Source organism: Salmo trutta, chromosome 36 (assembly GCF_901001165.1).
Source record: "Salmo trutta chromosome 36, fSalTru1.1, whole genome shotgun sequence".
In the NCBI taxonomy this organism is placed as follows: domain Eukaryota; kingdom Metazoa; phylum Chordata; class Actinopteri; order Salmoniformes; family Salmonidae; genus Salmo; species Salmo trutta.
The window spans coordinates 30,716,276-30,738,051 of NC_042992.1; the positions used below are offsets into that span (position 1 = coordinate 30,716,276).

Consider the following 21,776-nt stretch of genomic DNA (forward strand, 5'->3'; position numbering starts at 1 on the left):
ACCCTTTCACCTGTGACTGTAACAGTGCTTGGTTTATCCAGTCAGTGAAGATCAACAACCAAACACAAGTCGTTTATGCTCATGATTTTGTCTGCAAATTCCCAGAGGTTCAGAAAGGCACATAACTGTTGGATCTTGACATCCACTCTTCTTAGGGTTCTTCTATTTCATCCCTACCCCTTCATTTGTCTCTTCTTAAAACCTCTTCAGGATCCGCCCCTTTTTTTCAATTTTCGCCTAAAATGACATACCCACATCTAACTGCCTGTAGCTCAGGCATTGAAGCAAGGATATGCATATTCTTGATACCATTTGAAAGGAAACACTTTGAAGTTTGTGGAAATGCGAAATGAATGTAGGAGAATATAACACATTAGATCTGGTAAATCTAATACAAAGAAGAAAATGTTTTTAACTTTTGTACCATCATCTTTGAAATGCAAGAGAAAGGCCTTAATGTATTATTCCAGCCGAGGCGCAATTTATATTTTGGCCACCAGATGGCAGCAGTGTATGTGCAAAGTTTTAGACTGATCAAATTAACCATTGCATTTCTGTTTAAAATGTTGTATCAAGACTGTCCAAATGTGCCTAATTGGTTTATTAATAACTTTTCAAGATCATAAATGTGCACTCTCCTCAAACAATAGCATGGTATTCTTTCACTGTAATAGCTACTGTAAATTGGACAGTGGAGTTAGATTAACAAGAATGTAAGCTTTCTGCCAATATCAGATATGTCTATGTCCTGGGAAATGTTCTTGTTACTTACAACGCCATGCTAATCACATTAGCGCATATTAGCTCAACCGTCCCGAGGGTGGGACACCGATCTGTAGAGATCCTTAAGTTAAGCTGCTGTGGTCATTTATCTACCATTTCAGCGGCTGGTTTGGTTTCCCTGTAGCTCTCAAAAACTCTAGGTGGCATTCTGCCTTCTCCCCACAGTTTTCAGCGATTAGCTTCGCCCAAGACTGACTTGTGAACTCCTGGAAACCATGTGTTTGATGTATTTGATACCATTCCATTGATTCCGCTCCAGTCATTACCACGAGCCCGTTCTCCCCAATTAAGGTACCACCAACCTACTGTGGTGTGTAGTAATTTAACCTTTTGTTTTATAAAAAAAGATTTTTCGCTGATATCAAAGATACGTGTTAATGTTTACATCAAGCGTCGGGGCTCTTAACAAAACTCCCCGGTCAGAAGATACTATTGACACTAAAGCATTTAGAGCCTATGAATGGGGTAGCTAGTTTCCATGTAGATCAGGGATGGGCAACTTTGATGGGTGTGGATGCCACAAAAAAACTCATCGTTCAGTCACCCGCTTGTTCGTTGACATGGGTTGTTGCGCCATCAAGTGGTATAAATATATAGCTAGCAGTTGGCCACAAACTTTTCTTGTCACCCATAACAGCATATTTACCTTGGAGTAGGCTATATACCATAGGCAGTTATACCTAATATCAACCACGTTTCCAACGTTTTGCTTTATGAACTGTAAAATGTATTAATTCGAAGGTAATTGGTCTGAATGCTATTTTTTTTAATTTAGCATGATAAGGAAGAACAATTATCCAGATTGTTTTTCAATGCACACATTTCAATAACTAAAAATCCGACTTTTCTGTTCTGTCCTTACAAAGTGACACAACTGTGTTGATGTCAATATTCGACTCTATTTCTGTTCAAGTTACATCGCTACTCATTTGCCGGTTAACCTCTGCGTTCATTGGTAAACCTTTATGTAATTCAAAATAACTAGATCAATGATTGGCTAAAAAAGTGACTACTGCTCCTCCCTTCTGCTAGCTCTGTGAAGGAATACTTCCGCTAGGCCACCATGCCCTCCGGAAGTTAGTTTGTTTTATTCGGACACAGTCGAAAGCAATGGAGTGAGAGTGAAAGGTGGTCAAACCAAGTAAAAAAAAACACACGGTGTCCGACGAAGAGCGCGTAAAAGAGTCTAAACAACTGTCTAGTGTTAGAGGCGCTCCATTGATACAAGAAAATCATTTAGAATTTTCCCCGAACCCCAGTGTCTAACCCCTCAAGTCCTCTGGGGCCAGACGAAGCGAGGCGGGAGGTGATGGAGCCTTCACCGGCAAAGGGGAAACCGCAGGGTCGCCTATTGGTGTCCACGACCCTGGACGCAAAAGATGAGCTGGAGGAGGTAGGTTTACTGTATAACATATTATTAACAAGCGTTGCTATATCATACAAACAGCTGTTCAACCATACAGCACGTAAAAAAAACATTCACGAATACAAAGACACGGAACCATTTTCTAGAATAGCCTCGCCTGCATGTTGCTAGCTATCATTCAGCAAGGCTAGTTCCTAATTCTGAAATGCATTTGCTAGTCTAACATGTGTAGGTTTGCAGCACGCATTTGTGCTTTGTTGACGTGGGTTTAAACGATGGGGAATCCAGCAGAATTTACCGTAGCATTTAGTATGCTATTTATGTAAATATATGGATGAGACACGAGCCCATGCACATGCGCAAAGGTCATCATACACATGTCAATACAGTACCTTTTCTGACACTACCATTGTAGTGGTTCTTCCCTTAAAAAATCTATGGCCTAACCTCCACACCAGATGGCTTAGACATTTTCATACAGTATGTAACTAGCTCAATTGACAGAGGCGTCAACACATTCTGTTGTTTGTCTGCTGTTTTTGTGTGTGTGTGATTTCTCAGACTTTTTTTTTCTCCCATGGGTGTGAGCCTGCTGTGTTGCTCTGTGGCCTTTTTGTGTTTTTTTGTTGTTGACTGTCTGTATGCCCACATTATGTGAATTGTGAATGATTTGGCCTATCTATGTTGGTGTGTGTGTCTATCTGTTTTTGTGGTTAACATCATTTTTTGCTTTTGTTCATCAGCGTTTGGAGAGGTGTGTGGGGATCGTCACTTCATTGACAAATGGCCTGTCAGAGCGTGAGGCCAACGATGCCATCACAGCCAATGTGAGTCCCTCGCCCTCTCACTAATAGTCCATCACCATGGGATTGGACACTGCATGCTAGAATGTGCAGTTGAGGTGTGGCTACTTGCATGTTTGTATTGAGCCTTGTGATCTACATTACATTAGATGTATAGCATAGGATTGCATTGAATCTAATAGAATGTGACTATGGTCAGACTAATCAGAGCAGGCCTAGTAATTGATCCTTTCTCGTAAACATTTTTGCAATGCCATTTGTAAATGTGAGTAGTTAAAGGATGTAGTACATATGCTTCATAAGCATATTGAGAAGTGTAGGATTATGTACTGTATGCTACTGGTAGGCTAGGTCTTTATGTTGAATTGAATAGGTTCAAGTGACGTGAATCCCTGATATGGCTAAAACTTCCAATGTCAACACAATGATAAACAGGTTGATGTTTATTGTCAGGAATCTTGACCTGGAGGCAGAACTGAGCAATTTCCGCTAGTTGGTACCTACACACTGAAGAAGGCTGCGATGCCGAAACCTCTGTGTACACTATCCCTGATGCAGTGAACTTTTTTTTTTAACGAATTCAGCTTTATCCGACATCTTTTTGAGTGAGGACAGATTACACCTTTTGTTTGTCTGAATTCACAGTTTTTACGCACCAGCCAAGCTTCTGGGAGAGCACGTGGTCCCCTTTCGGCCAGCTGCAAAGTGAAAATGTCTATATGGTCTTATGTAAGGTTAGGGGTTAGGCATTAAGGTTAGCAGTGTGATTTTTAAGGTTAGTTTTGAAATCAGATTTGATGACTTTGTAGCTGTGTCAGATAGTGGCCACTCTGCAAAACTCCCCCCAGGGCCAGATTCATGACAATAAATGCCAACCTGACCGATTTATAGTGATGGCTACAGCCGTATCATGGGTAGGTTAAATGGCATGGTACATTGTCATATTCTCCTCATCCTCCAGGTGTGTAAGGGCCCCCAGCAGCACGAGGAGGTGTGTCTGGGACTCTTCGCTCTGCTGCTCACCGAGCCTCCACAGGCACAGAGGGTAAGGCATTGTTACAACGTTATCCTTATCAGCATTATCATACTTCACATCATTATTATACACATTATCATTTCATATGATCATTGGGGTTGCCAATTCAGTCTGTAACTTTGTTATTGCATTTTCAAAACACCCTGGAATAGCTTTATTGTTCGTCGGCAGTCAAAAGCCAATTCTGGGAGACTCCGGGTCAAACCAAGATGGTCGGAAAGCCCTCATGATCATGGCACCATTGATTGCATTCACTATACATACACCAATATTTATGCCCACCTCACGTTTGAATTAGCTTACATAGTGATTATTGTGAGTGCACTAAAAATAGTGTGCTGTTATCAACACTTATGCCCAGCATGCAATTCCAACCCTAATACCTCAAATATTTTAGGCTCCATGATATGAATGGAATTATGCACTTTACATACCCCACAACCCAATCTGTACATCACATACGCTGCAAACACTTCACAAACGTTCATGCTATAGTCTGAAGCTTCACTGTTCTCGTCAATGTTGACACATTTTGCATTTATGGCTCTCATGCGAACAGAGAGAGCCATAAATGTGGCTTTGTGTGTGTATTTATTACACACACAACACTATAACGACACACACTGCAGCCTCCAAAACCACTGTGTGTGACCACCAGTATCACACACACTTGATACACATCTCATTTCCTCAACCCCCTAACACCGGTATTATAAACACACACACCTTCAGACTGTGTATTTTCAGTATACCTTATGATGACACGTCAACATTTCCACCATAAGGTACTATAGAACGGGACAGTCTGGGCCTTTTATGAATTACGACTTGGGGATATCAATAAGAATACTTTCACCATTCTTGAAATAATGTGCCCGAGTCTGGTGTAGTGGTTAGCCCTACAGACTCCGGAGCACATATACCCCTGGCGCTTTGGGTATGAATTTTCTCACCCCTTCTTGTCTCTCTTCCTCTGTATCTATCTCCCCTCTGTATTCTGACTTTCACTGTCCATAAAATAAAAAGAATGGTCAACTTCTATAATATTCCTGTGGCCTCTCTAAATCCTTGTCACCTGAACATGCTTGTCTGGGTGGTCAGTTTAATTGAATCCACATTACACTAGTTATGCAGTAGGCCCTATTGAGGCACAAACCTGTTAATAATCACACTAAATTGTATGGACACTGTACAGTATGTCATAATAAAGACTTACATATTCTCTACTTTACTATATTCTACTTAAGCAATAAGGCCTGAGGAGGTGTGGTATATGGCTATATATCACAAACCTCCAAGGTGCCTTATTGCTATTATAAACTGGTTACCAACGTATTTAGAGCAGTAAAAATAAATGTTTTGTCATACCCCTGGTATACGGTCTGATATACCACGGCTATCAGCCAATCAGCATTCAGGGCTCGACCCACCCAGTTTGTAATCTACTATATTTGACTCTACTCTCCACAGTGCTACAGAGACCTCACCCTGGTGAATAGGGACGGCATGAACGTGATCCTGATCAAGATCAACCAGATCCTCATGGAGAAGTTCCTCAAGCTGCAGGACGTGTGCCGCACACAGGTCAACAGTTTCTCTGTGTAGAAAAGGCAGAAACCGTTTCCAATACAGTTAGCTTTATTGTCACAATACACATGTGGAGGTTTTCTAATGAGTAAGTGATTGACTAATGATCCTGCCCTTCTCTCTCTCCCTTCAGTTGGTTTGGTTGGTGAGGGAGCTGGTGAAGAGTGGCGTGATCGGAGCGGACGGCGTCCTCATGACCCTTATGAAGCAGATCGCAGGTCAGTCCATTCACCGTGTGTACTGTTGGTTTCACTGTTTTGAGTAGCGTCTTGTTTCACCGTTCCTCTCGCGTCTAAATTGTGTCAAGACAAAATGGCTTCCTCGCCTTTTGTCTCTAGTCTCTGTGTTGGTTTGCTTGATTGAGCATCTCTGGCTTTTTTTTCCTGTGTCCAGGAGGAGACATCACCAGTAAGAACCTGTGGCTGGCTGAGAATGTGCTGGACATACTGCTGGATCAAAGGTGTGTTGGAGAGCGATCAACAGGAAACACTCTTTCACACCATTATTGTCATGCAATAAAAGTCAAACTGGTTCATAAGGCAAAAAACATATCACACAATTATTATTATTATTATTTAAATATGTCATGCTTTGAAGTAGGCTCACAATACATGAGAAGGGCTTACCAATAAAAACTGCCAAAATAAGTGATTTCTGTTGAGTGCTCCAACTCCTTTCTTCCTCAGATTAGTACTTTGGGAGTTTTACTTAGTTTTACTTCGAGGCTTATAACACACTCACACTTTTGGACTCTTTTGGTTTAGCGCACAACAGTCTCTCTACACGAACTACAATCGTCTCTTGTCTCTTCGTCGTCTCTCAGGGAGTGGGTGCTGAAGAGTGGCATGCTGATAGCCATGTCCGTGTACACCTACCTGCGCCTCATCGTGGACCACGGCACCCCGGCACTGCTGGTCCTCAGACAGAAGGAGGTTGACTTATGTATCGGCCTGCTCCGAGAGAAGGTGAGGGAGGAGAGGAATGAAGAAGGGAGTGATGTAATGGCATAAGTTAGGTAAGGAGATGACCGATACAGTGAGTAAGGGAATGAGGGAGGAGTAGATTTGGAGCGAAGATGCGTCTGGAGTCTTGAGGACAGATGAAAAAGAAGATTTGTATCGTATATGCCCAAGAACACAGACAAGCGTATTATACTGTCTCTAGGTTTGACAATGGGGAATTTCCACACCGCAATTCAATAATTGAATGAGTAATGACATATTCCTCTCTTTCTCTCTCCTCCCCTCATCCCTGTCTAGTTTATGGAGTGTTTTATCATTGGGAGAGACCTGGTGCGTCTGCTGCAGATCGTGGCCCGGATCCCAGAGATGGAGCTACTGTGGAAAGACCTGCTCCACAACCCTCAGGCCCTCAGCCCTCAGTTCACTGGTAAGGGTAAGAGAGTGTCGTTAAGCAGGGGTGGGTCTGTGTGTGTGTGTGTGTGTGTGTGTGTGTGTGTGTGTGTGTGTGAGAGAGACCCGTGGTTCAGTTCTAACTCTCTCTCTCTGGTTCCATAGGTTTGCTGCAGCTCCTGACCGCTCGCACATCCCGCAAGTTCCTGGCTTGTCGCCTCACACCAGACATGGAGACCAAACTGCTCTTCATGACCTCCAGGGTAAACACACACACTGCAACACTTCTCAGGACAGTATACACGCTATAACACATCTCAGGACGGTACACACACACACTACAACACTTATCAGGACAGTACACACACAAAGTACATGCACATTCACATTCCTTTATGCCGATCCTCTCCCTCTCTCCCTGTAGGTGCGTTTTGGCCAGCAGAAGCGCTACCAGGACTGGTTCCAGAGACAGTACCTGTCCACGGCAGAGAGCCAGTCGCTGCGCTGTGACCTGATTCGCTACATCTGCGGCGTGGTGCACCCATCCAATGAGGTGCTGAGCTCTGACATCCTGCCCCGCTGGGCTATCATTGGCTGGCTGCTCACCACCTGCACGGTAAGGGGCAGGGCAAAGATTGGTTATACCTTTAAGGCACTTTAATGCAAAGATGGGTAATGCTTTATTTTATAGTATGCCCAATATTATTTTCTGTCTAATGTTAATCTAGTAAACAATAAAGCTTTTTGAATTTGACTTTACCTCGTATTTACGACTATTTACCTGGATTTTACCCATACAGATAATAGTAATTACATTGAAATATTTAAATGTTTTATTACTTGCGTCTTTAGTCTAACGTGGCGGCCTCGAACGCCAAGCTTGCCCTGTTCTACGACTGGCTCTTCTTCAGCCCAGAGAAGGACAGCATCATGAACATAGGTAAGACGGAGGAACAGAAAACACTACCTGTATCTCTTCATGTGTAGAGTAAGGGACCAATGTGCTCAACTAAATGTATAGAAGTAGGGGGGAAATGTGGGTGTTGGGTTAGTGGTATATTAGAATAACGAGTAAACTGGAACAGAGCTTACAAGATGGACGCATTTCTGCGATCACCTTCTCTATCCGCCACAGTATGCACTTTTGTCTCTTTCTCTTTTCATGGTTTACCCATCCGTTCTCTCTTGCCCGTCCCTCTTTCAGAGCCGGCCATCTTAGTGATGCACCACTCCATGAAGCCTCATCCAGCCATCACTGCCACTCTCCTGGACTTCATGTGTCGGGTGAGTGGATGCACACATTACACAACTGAGCTGATTCAGATTACTTAACTGTGGCGAGTGTACCACTTTTTTAGCTATTCAAAGTTGAATAGACTTTATTGACATGTGCTTCATGCTCAGTGTGTTAGCGAAGCATTAGAGAGCGAAGAGATGTTTTGACATTTCCTGCCGTGTTCACCCGTTCTTTCTGACTTGGGAAGCGAGTGGTACATTTACAGCAGTGGGGAAGATTAATGATAACTTTCATTTGTGTTCGTTGTGCCATGCTTTAGAGAAGTTGTTAGTTGTGTGGTATTTTGTCGTTCTCGCAGATGTTTGACTCATCTTGTCTTTTGACTCCCGCTTGACTCCCGCTTACCTTCCATTGATTTGGCTCTCTTTTCTCCCCCCATTTTCCTCTTTCTCCCTCACAGATCATACCTCACTTTTTCCCCCCTCTGGAGGGGCAGGTGCGGCAGGGTGTCTTCAACTCTCTCACCTTCATCATGGAGAAAAGAGTGCTGGCGTGAGTCTCTCTCTCTCACACACACACGTTCATGCACCCACCACCGCCAGCCATCATGGGATATATTTCACCTTGGACACAGTTGTACATAAAAAAAAAAATAAACAAATGAACATATATTTAAATTGAACCTCTGCAGATTTTACATTTTTGATCAAGGGGTTTTGGTTTCGTCAGTGATTTTGTTATTTTATTACATGTTATGTCAGTGAATCTTCATCGCCCTGATTTTAACCCCCTAATCTGTCTGTATTTTCCTCCCTCAGTCATCTAGCTCCTCTGTTTGACAACCCCAAACTGGATCGGGAGCTGCGCTCCATGCTGAGGGAACGCTTCGCAGAGTTCTGCAGTTCCCCCTCACCCCCTACCGAGGGAAGGGATGAAGGTGCAAATGAAAGTAATTCAACTTTTATTTGTTAACATGAATGAATGAATGAACACTGTTGGTGGTCCTTGAAGAGCAACCTTTTTGAATCATGCTTCATGGTATAGTTTGTGGAGTTGAAACTAGCCTATTTCGAGTAACGGTAGGGAAACCAGGGAAGCCCTAGTCCAAGAGCAGAGGCTGTTATGTGTCAACTGGAAGTGGCTTTGGCTAAACGTGTCTGCTGAATGTTCCATCTAGACAAGGAACCCTAAAGTAGAGCATGAAAGTAAAGCATGTTTAATTCAATAGGACTTTATTGAATTGCATTGAGGTGCAACTAACAGTTAACTTAAGTTGACCCGCTAAATATTGGATGATTAAATCATTTCGATTTTGAAGTACTTTGAATTAGGTTAACCAGGAAAATAATATGCAAGTGTTTGAAATGTGTTTGCATTTTTGGAAGGGTATATCTAGCTAAGCTATTATTCCAGTGTTGCCTTTATTTGAGAACCTTCTGTGTTTGCTTGCCTCTACTTTACAATGTCGTCTGATCACTTTTTGCTCCTCAGTGAAAATGGAGGAGTCTGTTTCCTTGGAGATGGACAATCATGTTCTGCTTGACAAGGAGGATGGTTGCTACGACAACACGGAGGCTGCCTTCAGCGACGATGAGGAGGAGGTTAACAACAAGGGTGAGGGTAAGAAAGGACACATTTTATTACTCCACTCAACACAGATACTAGATAATGTTAGAACCATGTTAACATTGAACTACACCAGACTCAACACTTAAATGGGTACAAAATATTCTGCTGTATTTTACACCAAATGAGCATTATCTAGCTTGCTCCCAAATCTGTCTGTCCTTGTCAACTCCTATGGGTGACAATGACCATAGGAGTTGGATAGACAACACAAACAGATCTAGGACCAGGCCTATCACTAGCATCATCTCAACTCAGATTATCACCGCGTTAGATTTGTTTTGCCTTCTATAGATGAAGCCCTCTTTTGACATAGATGAACCTTAATGCCGTAACACTGATTTTAGCTTAGATGAAGCCAAATCAGAAACTGGCATGTGAAAACAATTTAGGAACTCATGATCCAATTCAAAAGACTGGAACCATATTATGCCTCACTCTCACTCTGCTTCGTACTCATCCACATCAAGTCATTGGCTGACCTCTCATTTGGGTTATTACAGGCAATAAAAAGCGGGAGTTCAGATTCCACCCAATCAAAGAGGCCATTATTGAGGAGCCCGCTGACATCACTCCCTACGTGGACCAGTTGGACGACACGATGAAGGAGAAGGTGTTGCAGTTACAGAAAGGAAGGTCAGTAGAGTGGATGTGAAATGACAATACTCTCACATCGTGACATTATTTGTCTAACCAACACACTCAACAAATTCAATTAAATTAGCCGTATTGGTATAAGACATTGCCAAAGCCAATATCAGTGAACGTGACAAAAGTCGGAGATCCCTGTTTTACCCATTCACAGTGGTAACGTGTAGATCTGTATGGATTGGAGCGATGTTGACTGTAATGCCATTAGCTCCGCTCCTCTGCCTAGCTCACAAGTAGGTTGGGTGCTTTCGGCCATTTTGCTTCCTTTGATTTGGAGAGCCACTTTCATACTTCATCTCTCAGCCCCCCCCCTCCCCCCATCACTCACCCATTCACTCCCATTGCTGTCAATTGTTCTCATTGCTGATTGCAACAACATTGCTGATTGCAGCAGTGGAAATCTTTTTCGAAATGGGCTCTTCAATAATTGATTCCTTTCCCCATCTCTCCCTCCAACAGTGACACAGAGGCACATTGTGAAGTCATGCAGGAGATAGTGGACCTGATCCTGGAGGTGAGTCAGCAAAAAAAAAATATATATATAGTCTGAAAAACATTGGTTAAATACAGATATTTATTTGGGTAATCGTATATCTTGTGGGGGAAATGAGAATTCTCTGTGGTTTATTGATGTCCCCTTTCTGTCTCTCCTCCCTCGTCTGGCTTGCTTTCTCTCTCAGGAGGACTTTGACTCAGAGCAGATGTCCACTCTGGCCTCCTGTCTGGCTGAGCTCTTCAAGGGCCACTTCAGAGGAGACGTACTGCCTGACGACATCACAGAAGAGTAAGTTAATGTGCGCCTTCTGATGGCGTCCACGTGGCCTGGTTAGGGGGTAAGACGGGATGCGAAAAAAGACGAAGTCTGTAGAATATTCACTTTGTTGTGTCTTCCCAGGTCGCTGGAGGAGTCTGTGTGTAAGCCTGTGTGCCTGGTGTTCAGGAACCTGTGTCAGATGCAGGAGGACAACAGTGGCTTCTCAGTGCTGCTGGAGATGCTGGCGGAGCTCTACCAGAAACAGCCCAAGATCGGCTATCACCTGCTTTACTACCTCAAGGCCAGGTGAAGGGGCCGGGGCCACCACACTGCTTAGTATTAGCCTTAGAAAGGAATGGGAGCCCTTGGTTTCAGGGAGGCTGAGGGAGTAGTGGGTTAGACATTTTGGTGTCCGCTAGAAATAATTGTCTCCTTTCTTACAACAGTCCACTGTTTTAGTTTCTCTAATGCTGCTGGTAACGTTCTTTCTACATTGATAAAGCAGTCATTGGAGACATGAGCCTGGACACATTTTTTCCCTCAAACTGCTCTGTTGGTTTAACATCACTTGATCTAATGTTGTTGTACCATTGTTGCAGTATAGCTGTAACCTAGTTCTAACGTTGTTGTAACATCATCTCCCACCACAGTAAAGCAGCGATGGGGAAGATGAGTCTGTACGAGTCGTTTGCACAGGCCACGGCGCTGGGAGACCTGCACACCTGTCTCATGATGGACATGAAGGCCTGCCAGGAGGACGATATCAGGCTGCTTTGCTATCTCACACCATCCATCTACACCGAGGTACACACAAACGTCGTCTACGCCGAGGTACACACAAACGTCGTCTACGCCGAGGTACACACAAACGTCGTCTACGCCGAGGTACACACACACAAACTCCGTCGTCTACGCCGAGGTACACACACACAAACTCCGTCGTCTACGCCGAGGTGTAAACACACACACAGACACCGTCTACGCCGAGGTGTAAACACACACACAGACACCGTCTACGCCGAGGTGTAAATACACACACACACAGACAGCATCTACAGTGCCTTGAGAAAGTATTCACACCCCTTGACTTTTCCCACATTTTGTTGTGTTAGATTGAATTTAAATGGAGATGTTGTGTCACTGATCTACACACAATACCCCATAATGTCAAAATGGATTCATAGTTTTAGAAATGTTTACAAATGAAAAGCTGAAATGTCTTGAGTCAATAAGTATTCAACCCTTTTGTTATGGCAAGTCTAAATAAGTTCAGGTGTAAAAATATTGAACAATCCAGGTGTGCAAAGCTCTTAGAGACTTGTAATCATTGCCAAAGGTGATTGTAACATGTATTGACTTGGGGTTGAATACTTATCTAATCAAGATATATTAGTGTTTTATTTTCCATTAAATCCTAACATTGTAAAAAAAACAATTCCACTTTGATGTAGATTGTTGACAAAAAATGACATCCATTTTAATCCTACTTTGTAACACAACAAAATGTGGAAAAGGTCAAGGGGTGTGAGTACTGAAGGCACTGTTACACTGTTAATATCTCCCTCCTCTCTGTAGTTCCCAGATGAGACATTGCGCAGTGGAGAGCTACTCAACATGATTGTAGCAGTCATCGATTCAACACAGGTAATTTAACCACACTCACACAACAATATACACTAGTATTTGTCTCCTTCAACCCTCCCATTTCACCTCCCCAACTCTTATTTTTTTCTCTTTCAGCTTCAGGAGCTGATGTGTCACGTGATGATTGGCAATCTGGTGATGTTCCGCAAGGACTCTGTCCTCAATATCCTCAGTGAGTCACATATAACGTCAGACACACACACACACTGACACTAACACACAGACAAACTGAGAAAAACAGATTCATAGTGCATGTGTATGAACTGTGTGCTTGTCTCTCTGTATGAAATATTGTCTCTGCCCTACAGTCCAGTCTCTGGAATGGGAGACGTTTGAGCAGTACAGTGCCTGGCAGCTCTTCCTGGCCCACAGCATTCCACTGGAGACCATTATCCCCATCCTGCAGCACCTCAAGTACAAAGGTGAGACACACACAATGGCCTAGATAGACACTGCTCTCCGCTATCAGCTAAATCGGGAAGACTGTTGACCCCTTCAATAGTGCCATTGTCGCTTTTTTTGTTTGGTACACATCCCTACCATCACATAATTACTGTTTATGCAATCCAAAAATGTTCCATTATTAGCTGCGATCTGGGTCGGGTGGGTATCATTTGAAAGCCTATTCTATTGCCAACGTGGCGATCTAAGTTATAAAATATGGTCTTACAGTGTTGGGTTCAAAAGGCAGAGTGTAATTAAAACAGTGTGTAATTCTGGTGCGCATAGAATTAAGTCGTGAGTGCATTCAAGTGCATGTTCCGTGGCTCATTCTGTTCAGGACAACCCAGGGTATAACACATGTCATCCTGTGGGTCAAACATAGCGATTGTAAACGTTGATACTGTAAATTACATTAGTTTTAAAATAGGAAAATGTGAAGTGCCCATTTGGACTCACAGGTGCATTTCCCTCAGACAACACATGTGCAAAAGTAGCCCATTTGTGGCGGGGGGGACCAATCTTTTGTACTCAAGTTTGTAACGGTTGTCAGTCAAAACACACAGCGCTGGGAAGTGGAGAACCTGTGTTCTGACATCCATGTATAGCATGTTAACTATACAGCTTCTAAATTAGCCACTTATCAATGACAAAATGTGAATATTTGCCTGGGTATGCTATTGACCTTCACTAAAATGAGTTAATGGTTCTACACTGTTCTTTCCTGATATTACCACTGGCATAATATTCTTATGTTGTACCTCTTCCTGTCCAGAACACCCAGAAGCACTCTCCTGTTTGCTGTTGCAACTACGCAGGGAAAAGTAAGCTATATTTACAGGTACATACTGTATCTCTGCAAATGAATACAGTGGCATCGGTACTGATCCCTGTGGTGCTCCTTCCCCCTTTAGACCCAGTGGTGAGATGGTGAAGATGGTGCTGAGTCGGCCCTGCCACCCGGAGGACCAGTTCACCACCAGTATCCTGCGCCACTGGGCGGCCAAGCACGACGACGTCCTGGGGGAACACATCAAGGCCCTGCTCATCAAGAACAACAACATGCCACGCAAACGCCAGAGGTGACTACGAGTCCACCGCTTTCACTTTTTAAGGAGATGGAGTTTTTACCTTAATCTTAATAGTTTTCTTTACCTCCAGAGAAGGTGTTTGATGACTTGTTACATCAATCCACTGTTTGGATATTGCGAATGTCGGCATCCAATTGGTTCACGCTTCATAAACGCATAGCTCACACACATACTTCAATTCAACTTATAGCACAACAATATCAGTCCAGAAGATCTGTGTTCGACTTAGTTCTGGCTAAAGATTTTTCATTCTGTTTCCAACGATTTTAAGTCCCAAGTTTTCATACTCGCATTCCATGCATTGTTTACTTCACAGTGCTTTCCGTATCTCTCGGGGTAAGAAAAACCATTGATTGGTGTGAAAGTCCGGAAATGTGTAACTGAAGAGACACACGTGGGTTTAAAGGCTTCAGGTCCTGTTCATTGATTTTGAGCTTTTGTTGGTTTTCACTGCACTGCAGATAGCCTGCCTGATCACCCATGGTCTTGATTATTAGTTGAATCGGTCGTTTAAATGCTGGGCTTGAACAAAAGCCCGCACACTGTGTTGGTGACTGATAGGTTAAAGCCTGGTAACGAGAGTATAAGGAAAGACGGTTATTGTCTGTGTGTGTCTCCCAGTCTGCGCAGCTCCAGCAGTAAACTGGCCCAGCTGACCCTGGAACAGATCCTGGAGCACATGGACAACCTGAGGCTGAACCTCAGCAACACCAAGAACAGCTGTGAGTCTCACACACACTGTTTTACTATTCTAAAACGCACACATCTGTCCTGCAATAGCAGCAAACTAACACCGCATTATACACCTACCTCAGTGTCCCCCAAACATGCCTCTAACCCAGTGAACTCTGACCCTACTCTGTCTGTGGGTCCCCAGTCTTCACACAGACGCCCATCCTGCAGGCACTGCAGCATGTCCAGGCCAGCTGCGACGAGGCCCACAAGATGAGGTGAGACCCCAGACTCTCACTGTCCTCAGGGGATCATTTCAAGCTACTATGACTACACTAAGATACTCTGTATTTTTATTACACAGTTACCAGGCATGTCTTCTAGTGGTTTAACAGTGTGACAGGATTGTAAATGTGTCCCTCCTTTCTGTCTCCACCTCTCAGATTCAGCGACCTCTTTTCATTGGCCGAGGAGTACGAAGAGCCCTCCTCCAAGCCTCCCAAGTCACGGCGCAAGGCCCCCGCCTCCTCCCCGCGGTCACGTAAGGGAGCGGCCACCCCTGTGAGCAACGAGGAAGAGAGCGCGTCTAGCAGTGCCTCGGTAGGTCTTCCTACGGCAACTTCCTTCTTATATCCTGTTTTAGAAGCTGCGTTAAGATGAGCCTTACAAAGCCCCATACCCTTGTACACTCCAGAACCAGGATTAGATTTAGGTTTTGTTAATTGCTAATTAACAGAAGCCACGCTGTTAATCAGGAACTATTTTGTGCCTCCCTCAGCTGTGTCACTATAATTTGTTTTATTTTAAGCGTTCCTGGTTTCAGAAGCTATTTCTGCCTCCACTTGTTCCTCCAACCTCCTTTTTATTTCCACCCCTACTCCAGGAGGAAGAGGACTCCAAACCCAAAGCCCCCAAGAGGAAGAGGAAAGGCTCATCTGCGGTGGCCTCGGACAGCGACTGACAGCCCCACAACCAACCCGCTCCCACCTGTCATAGTGACATCCCTGAAGAAAGGACCATCAGCCAACCAGCTTCTCCAAACCACTGAGGAAACCCCGCCCCCAGAGACACTCAACAAGAGGGGTCCGGGACTCCTCCGCGTGGACTCTGATGCTACTGGCCGGAGCCATGGAGACGCTCGACCTCACCTCTCACTGGTCATTGGCTGCTTTGTGTCAGTTGGTCTGGCTGGATTGGTCAGGGGGAGCATTCCAAGGGGAAATGCCAGTCGCTGTGGCACAGACTGACAGAAGTACATCTATATCCTTGAGGAAAGGATTACATGACTAGACTGGATGTTTGGGGGGGTAAATGTGTTGCTCTATTGTCACTTAGTTGTCCGCCTATCACACTGCACTTAGAGACATCAGACAAAGCATTTTATAAGCCATGACCATGATGACCGACCAACCAGCAAGACCATCCAGTCCAGGCAATTTTAACAGAGGCACGTGAAAGCTTTAGGTGATTCCTACCGTTTTGAGGGAGGAGAGGAGGAGAAATGGTCACCTTTGTCCCAATCCCACCCCCATAGAGAAAAATGTTCCGCCCCACATCTGAAAAACTCAACGATTGGTTGATAAACATGCCTGTCCCTGTTCACCCTTCATTTCTGATTGGCAAGAAGCGAGACCATGGACACACGCTCTCATTGGATCATTTTAACCCCAGATGGTTGGACTGTATGCGAGGTCAGAAATAAAGACTATGAACGGAGGAGCCAGATGTAGTCGCTGAACTTTTTAATGGAAATGTCTTTCTACTGAACTATTTTCATAAAAAAGATCATAACTATGTTAAATGATTATGATATTAATAAAAAAAAAGAACCATGTGGTGGAAACATAGTCATATGTCATGTGTTTGACTATTATCTGGACATTAGAGTTTGAATGTTGCATGTCGATTCGGGCTTATGGTTGTGTTTTCACACGCTGAAGCACAGCGTCAATTGTTATAACACTACCCAGAACAGAGAGAGACTGTCGAAGAGTACAGCAAAGAGCTGCTGCCGCCGCAATGAATGAGTAGCCAAGTGTATCGACAGCTATGGGTTTTTATTCTTCTTAGCAGCTCCTTGTGTCTATTTTCATTTTGAGTAATATTTTGCTTTCTCTGGTCATAGTAGCAACATGAATTTGTGCATGTGGCAGATGCGGTGGGGACTCGACTGTCCCATCTCTCTGGTCAGTCTCACCGGAGGAAAGGAAGGAGAGAGCAAGGACCGTGAAAGGCGGACCCTCTGCTGCTCTCTCTCCCTCTGAGACTAATGCCATGTTCAAAACAACTGGGGAAATCTCAGACTTCCGACTTCAGTGCGTCTCAGACTTTTGTCTTACCTGATATCTGTTTAACCTAATCTCAGACTTTTGTCTTACCTGATATCTGTTTAACCTAATCTTAGACTTCCGACTTCACAACTGGGAACTCGAGGGGGGAAATCAAATCCAGAGTTGTTTTGAAAGCACGGTGACTGATGCAGGTACCATCAGTCCAGTCAATTTATGCTCAGTTCGCAAGTGCTGCACCAACTGATCTATTTCGTTATCAAAGGTAGAGTTTTGAAATATGATATTGTCTGAGAATAACAACATTGGCAGACCTGGCATTTAGCCAATATGTTTTTTTGGACTGCGAAAGTGACTCAAAGGTTGGTGACCTCTGCTTTAACAGATACAAATCCAAGGATAACTAGGTAAAAAAATACATGTGTATCCACTGATAACTGAAATTGAGACTTCATTTATTGAAATCCATATTTTTCAGTCAAGTAATTCATATCAGGCAAGTCAAGTAAGAAGAACACATTCTTATTTACAAGTTTCTATCAAATTGTTATTCCTTACGTACATCAAAGCACACATTGAGAGGAATGTGAATGTACAAGATTGAAACATTTACTTAAGTGATAATGCCCAAGAAGCCGGTGTTTGGAGGATATATTGGCACGGGTGTTGTTAGGCCCGAGACGAAGTCGAGACTGAGAAATGCTGCCTGCCTCTCTCTCGTCCCAACTCCCAACCCCAACACTATCATTACTATGGGACAGCTGGAGATCGAATTTGAATATTGAAACAATGTGGCAAATGTTGGAGACAGACAGCGAGGTTTATACAGATCTCTGCTGTTGAAAACTAAATGTTAGTCTTAAAGAAATGTGAGAATGTGTAGATGCTTTTTATAGTGGAGATCAAGTTTATAACTTCCCTGCCTGGGTTGATGAGACAGTGGATTACGCAGTCAGATGGAACAGAGTAAATAGACATTTTAACATCATACTGGTGGATACTTGTGGGATATACTGTACACCGGTGGGAATGCGCGTATAACCAATTAGCATTCAGGATTGCACCCACCCGTTTATATGATATACTAAAAATAACATCTTAAATCACAAAGTGTAATAATGGCACAGGGTTAAAGAACATAATGAAGCATATCTCTAGTAAGGCAACGTCAATCACAATTTACACAGCTCTACTCTATCTTTATATGTCCAAAACCCAGGATAGAGGGGCTTAGTGAATGTTGTCTGGCCTCTGGACGAGAGGCATTGTGTCAGAGATTCTGTAGGAGAACAGAGAACCTGCCATGTGATCAGGCCCTACTCTGGAGGACCGAGGGCCTGATACTTTCATCTCAACAGTAGAGTGTCTGAAACTACCACCTTGATGACAGTGGAAACTCCAGGACGTGTCATTGCATACTATTACTGAGTCATTACCACCTGTTTTTCTAATGCCTTCATAGGAGACTGCTGTATACACCCGGCCCGCTCTTCTCTACCTCCCGGTAACAGCGTGCACCTTTCTGTCATCAGAGAGCGGTTTTCATATGCTGTGGAACGAGGGGAGTTAAACCAATACCTTCAGTCAGATACTGTATCAACCACGTCTTTGACTATAGCAGAGATCAAATGGGAGAAATAGCAGGAGGCAGACAGCAACCCAGTATTTGACTACTGCTATTTCTGTCTGATGCAATATTAGGGTTTGTAAGATACTGAGATACAGTAAAAGATACTGTTAGTTACAGGAGAATGAAGAGACATTTTAATAACTGTTCTCTGGTCTTGGGCTCTGTAGGCAGAAGAACATCCACTATATTAACTACAGACACAAATACAACAGAGAGAGGAGGAGTTGTATCATCCTATTATAATACACATGTATAAAGTCATGTCTGTAACTGGGACCTGTGGTCTAAAGTTGATATTCTTACATGTATTATTTAACCCGCCTGTGCTGGAGATCGTAGTCCATTCTTTAAGGAGGTCCTCTAGTTTCTCTCTCAAAGTACTGATGAGGACAGACAACGATAGCAGGTTAGTCTGAAGAGAGAGAGAGAGAGGAGTTTCGAATAGTTTTTTGTTGATATTGTTTTCTGTCTTCTCACTTGTTTATTGTTTCTTTAACTTGCTTTGGGAATGTAAACATCATTCCCATGCCAATAAAGCTCTGGATAAGAGCGTCTGCTAAATGACTAAAATGTAAATATTTACTATTATTATTACGACTGAATTTCATTATCCTACTGCGTTGGCAATATCTACAAATTTGTATTTCATGTCAATAAAGCAATCTGAGAGACAATCAGAGAGACTTGTCTATGCATGTAGCTGCATTTATGACAAATAGGCAAGCCCAGAAGGCCTGTCAGATTTCTCCTGGGCTTGATTCAGCTTCGCTCTGGATGGGAGAGGGCCTTTTCTCAATGGAGCAGATCAGATCAGTAAAGATCCTCTCACTGTCCTCTACTGCTGCCTGTGAGGAGCGCTGTTAGGACACACAGACAGGCAAGGGAAGGCTCTGTGTTAAGCAGTCTATTCCCAACTGGGGACCAAGACAGCATGTTTCCTACGTTGGGGCTCAGTGGGATTGGAGAGGGGCCTTTCTCTCTCTGGCTGACAGATAATCCTGAATGAATAGTGAATAATGAGTGAGAAAGTCACAGAGGGTCAAAGATCATACCCCCGAGACATGCGAACCTCTCCTCTGATTGGTAATGGTGAGAGGTTGGCATGTCTTGGGGGTATGATCTTTGCAGATGTTAATCATTTTGACCCCTACCTTTTTGAGAAAAAAAGTATTACTTGATAAACAAAATCTCTTGATCTGAGCAGTATTAGTATAAAATAACATAATTCCCCCCCAAAATTACATACAATATAGCTCAGTATGATATATTTTATACAGTCATTATTGCTCATCTTTATCCAGGGTGTCAATCATTTTGGACTCATATCACTAGGCTGTATGTATTTTTAGATATAGGCCTAAATGTTAATGTGTATTATTTTAGCGTCAGCATCTGCAAAAATAAATACAAACATAACATTAGACTACATATTCATTTGACAGAGGTAATGAACTGTCCATTGATCAGCACAGCAATTGATAAAACAGGACCATGTTTGCAAAACAAGTGGTTCTGAGCTTGTGTCAATATTACACAGTTAAGCTAACAGTTACAGAAATCAGGAATGCAGACAGGCTCGATAGACCTCGATATCTATATGAGTGGCTGTGTCCAACACACCCCCACCTGTTGTTATGTTGGGCACCTACTGACCAACAAAATATTACATGTATTGCTAAAATAAAGGTTTAAGGAAATACAGGCAGGCACCACATTACCATAAGACTAAACCGCTCACTCAATCAAGCCTGATGGTCTTGTAAGTATAAAAGCAAAGCTTATTTTGATGCAATAAACGTTCAAAAAGGTAGTGGAATGGGATCATGTCTAAGTGCGGTGTGTGAAAAATCCAATACTTTAACTTATATGCAGAACAAATCACAGTATTGTGGGAGCACCTCCTCTAAGAGTATGAAGTATGCTGTTTGAGAAGGTTTGAATTCTAAGCAACCTGCCTACACATTGTTTGAAGTACAATAGACCAACATAAGTACTGCTGTAGGTTAAAGCTGTGTGCTGGAAAACCTTGGTAGAGCATGGGTGAAATGGGAATTTTGGTGCTCCTGGGAATTTCCTTTCTTTTTTTCGGCTTCAGACCAATACCTACTTCTCCCTTAAAAGTATTTGTTTTTGTTTTTAATTAGTAGAACGTCTAGTCTGTCTGTATGTAGGGACGTCAAATACGCAGGCTGCTGCACAGACACTAGTCTAGAGCGCCTTATTAAACTGTGTTTGAGAGCATTTTTAAACTCTCTAAATGTTTAAATGAGTGAGAAATAGATGTTATTGTTGCAATAGTTTGTGAGTGGGGAACAGATAGGGGAGAGTGGAGTAAGTTGAGCCACCCTTGTTTGTAGGAATCCATACACAAAATTAATCTTTGATCAAAAATTTAGGAAGAGCTCATCATTTCATGGAGTCTGTGAAGGATGAAACTACATAGAAAAAGTAGTAAGCAAGTTTGGTCGAAACACCTGATTTTCACCAAGTCAAATACATGTATTCCATTAGAGGTTTCATGATGTTAGTAACAAAACCAAAGTGGATTTGTACAATTGTACTAAAAGTCAGTTGGGGTCTCTATAAGCTTCAATATGAGGTCCTACACCTAACATGAAAGTGCATCCTGTTAATTAAGGCTTAGGGGATCTTATAGTTTATTCCATGAGATAATTTCAGTTCTTTAACATGACCTTTATGAATCCTAAATGATCTTTATGTGCTTTTTGTTACTACATAAATGCTTTAAAAAAATCACAAAAATTGACATTAGCTGATGAAGATGATCTAATAGAACAAAACGTATCTAAGAAAA

General features: G+C 43.0%; 1 protein-coding gene across 2 annotated transcripts; it reads left to right on the forward strand.

Annotated features, from left to right (window-relative positions):
• The first annotated feature begins 1,816 nt into the window (after window positions 1–1,816).
• Window positions 1,817–16,890, forward strand: LOC115175844 (integrator complex subunit 3). Of its 2 annotated transcripts, none has more exons than XM_029735401.1 (29): window positions 1,817–2,176; window positions 2,893–2,976; window positions 3,914–3,997; window positions 5,459–5,572; window positions 5,709–5,793; window positions 5,969–6,035; window positions 6,399–6,540; window positions 6,835–6,970; window positions 7,093–7,190; window positions 7,352–7,543; window positions 7,780–7,867; window positions 8,132–8,211; window positions 8,625–8,716; window positions 8,983–9,113; window positions 9,656–9,784; window positions 10,294–10,426; window positions 10,901–10,955; window positions 11,122–11,225; window positions 11,337–11,501; window positions 11,846–11,999; window positions 12,771–12,839; window positions 12,936–13,011; window positions 13,148–13,261; window positions 14,056–14,104; window positions 14,195–14,362; window positions 14,993–15,093; window positions 15,249–15,321; window positions 15,487–15,643; window positions 15,927–16,890. In XM_029735401.1, the coding sequence occupies exons 1-29, from the start codon at window positions 2,093–2,095 to the stop codon at window positions 16,002–16,004; spliced, it is 3,102 nt and encodes a 1,033-aa protein (XP_029591261.1). In that variant the 5' UTR covers window positions 1,817–2,092; the 3' UTR covers window positions 16,005–16,890. The 2 variants fall into 2 exon arrangements, with proteins under 2 accessions (XP_029591261.1, XP_029591262.1); XM_029735402.1 differs by having other exon boundaries at window positions 2,093–2,176; window positions 6,835–6,964.
• Window positions 16,891–21,776: the final 4,886 nt, after the last annotated feature.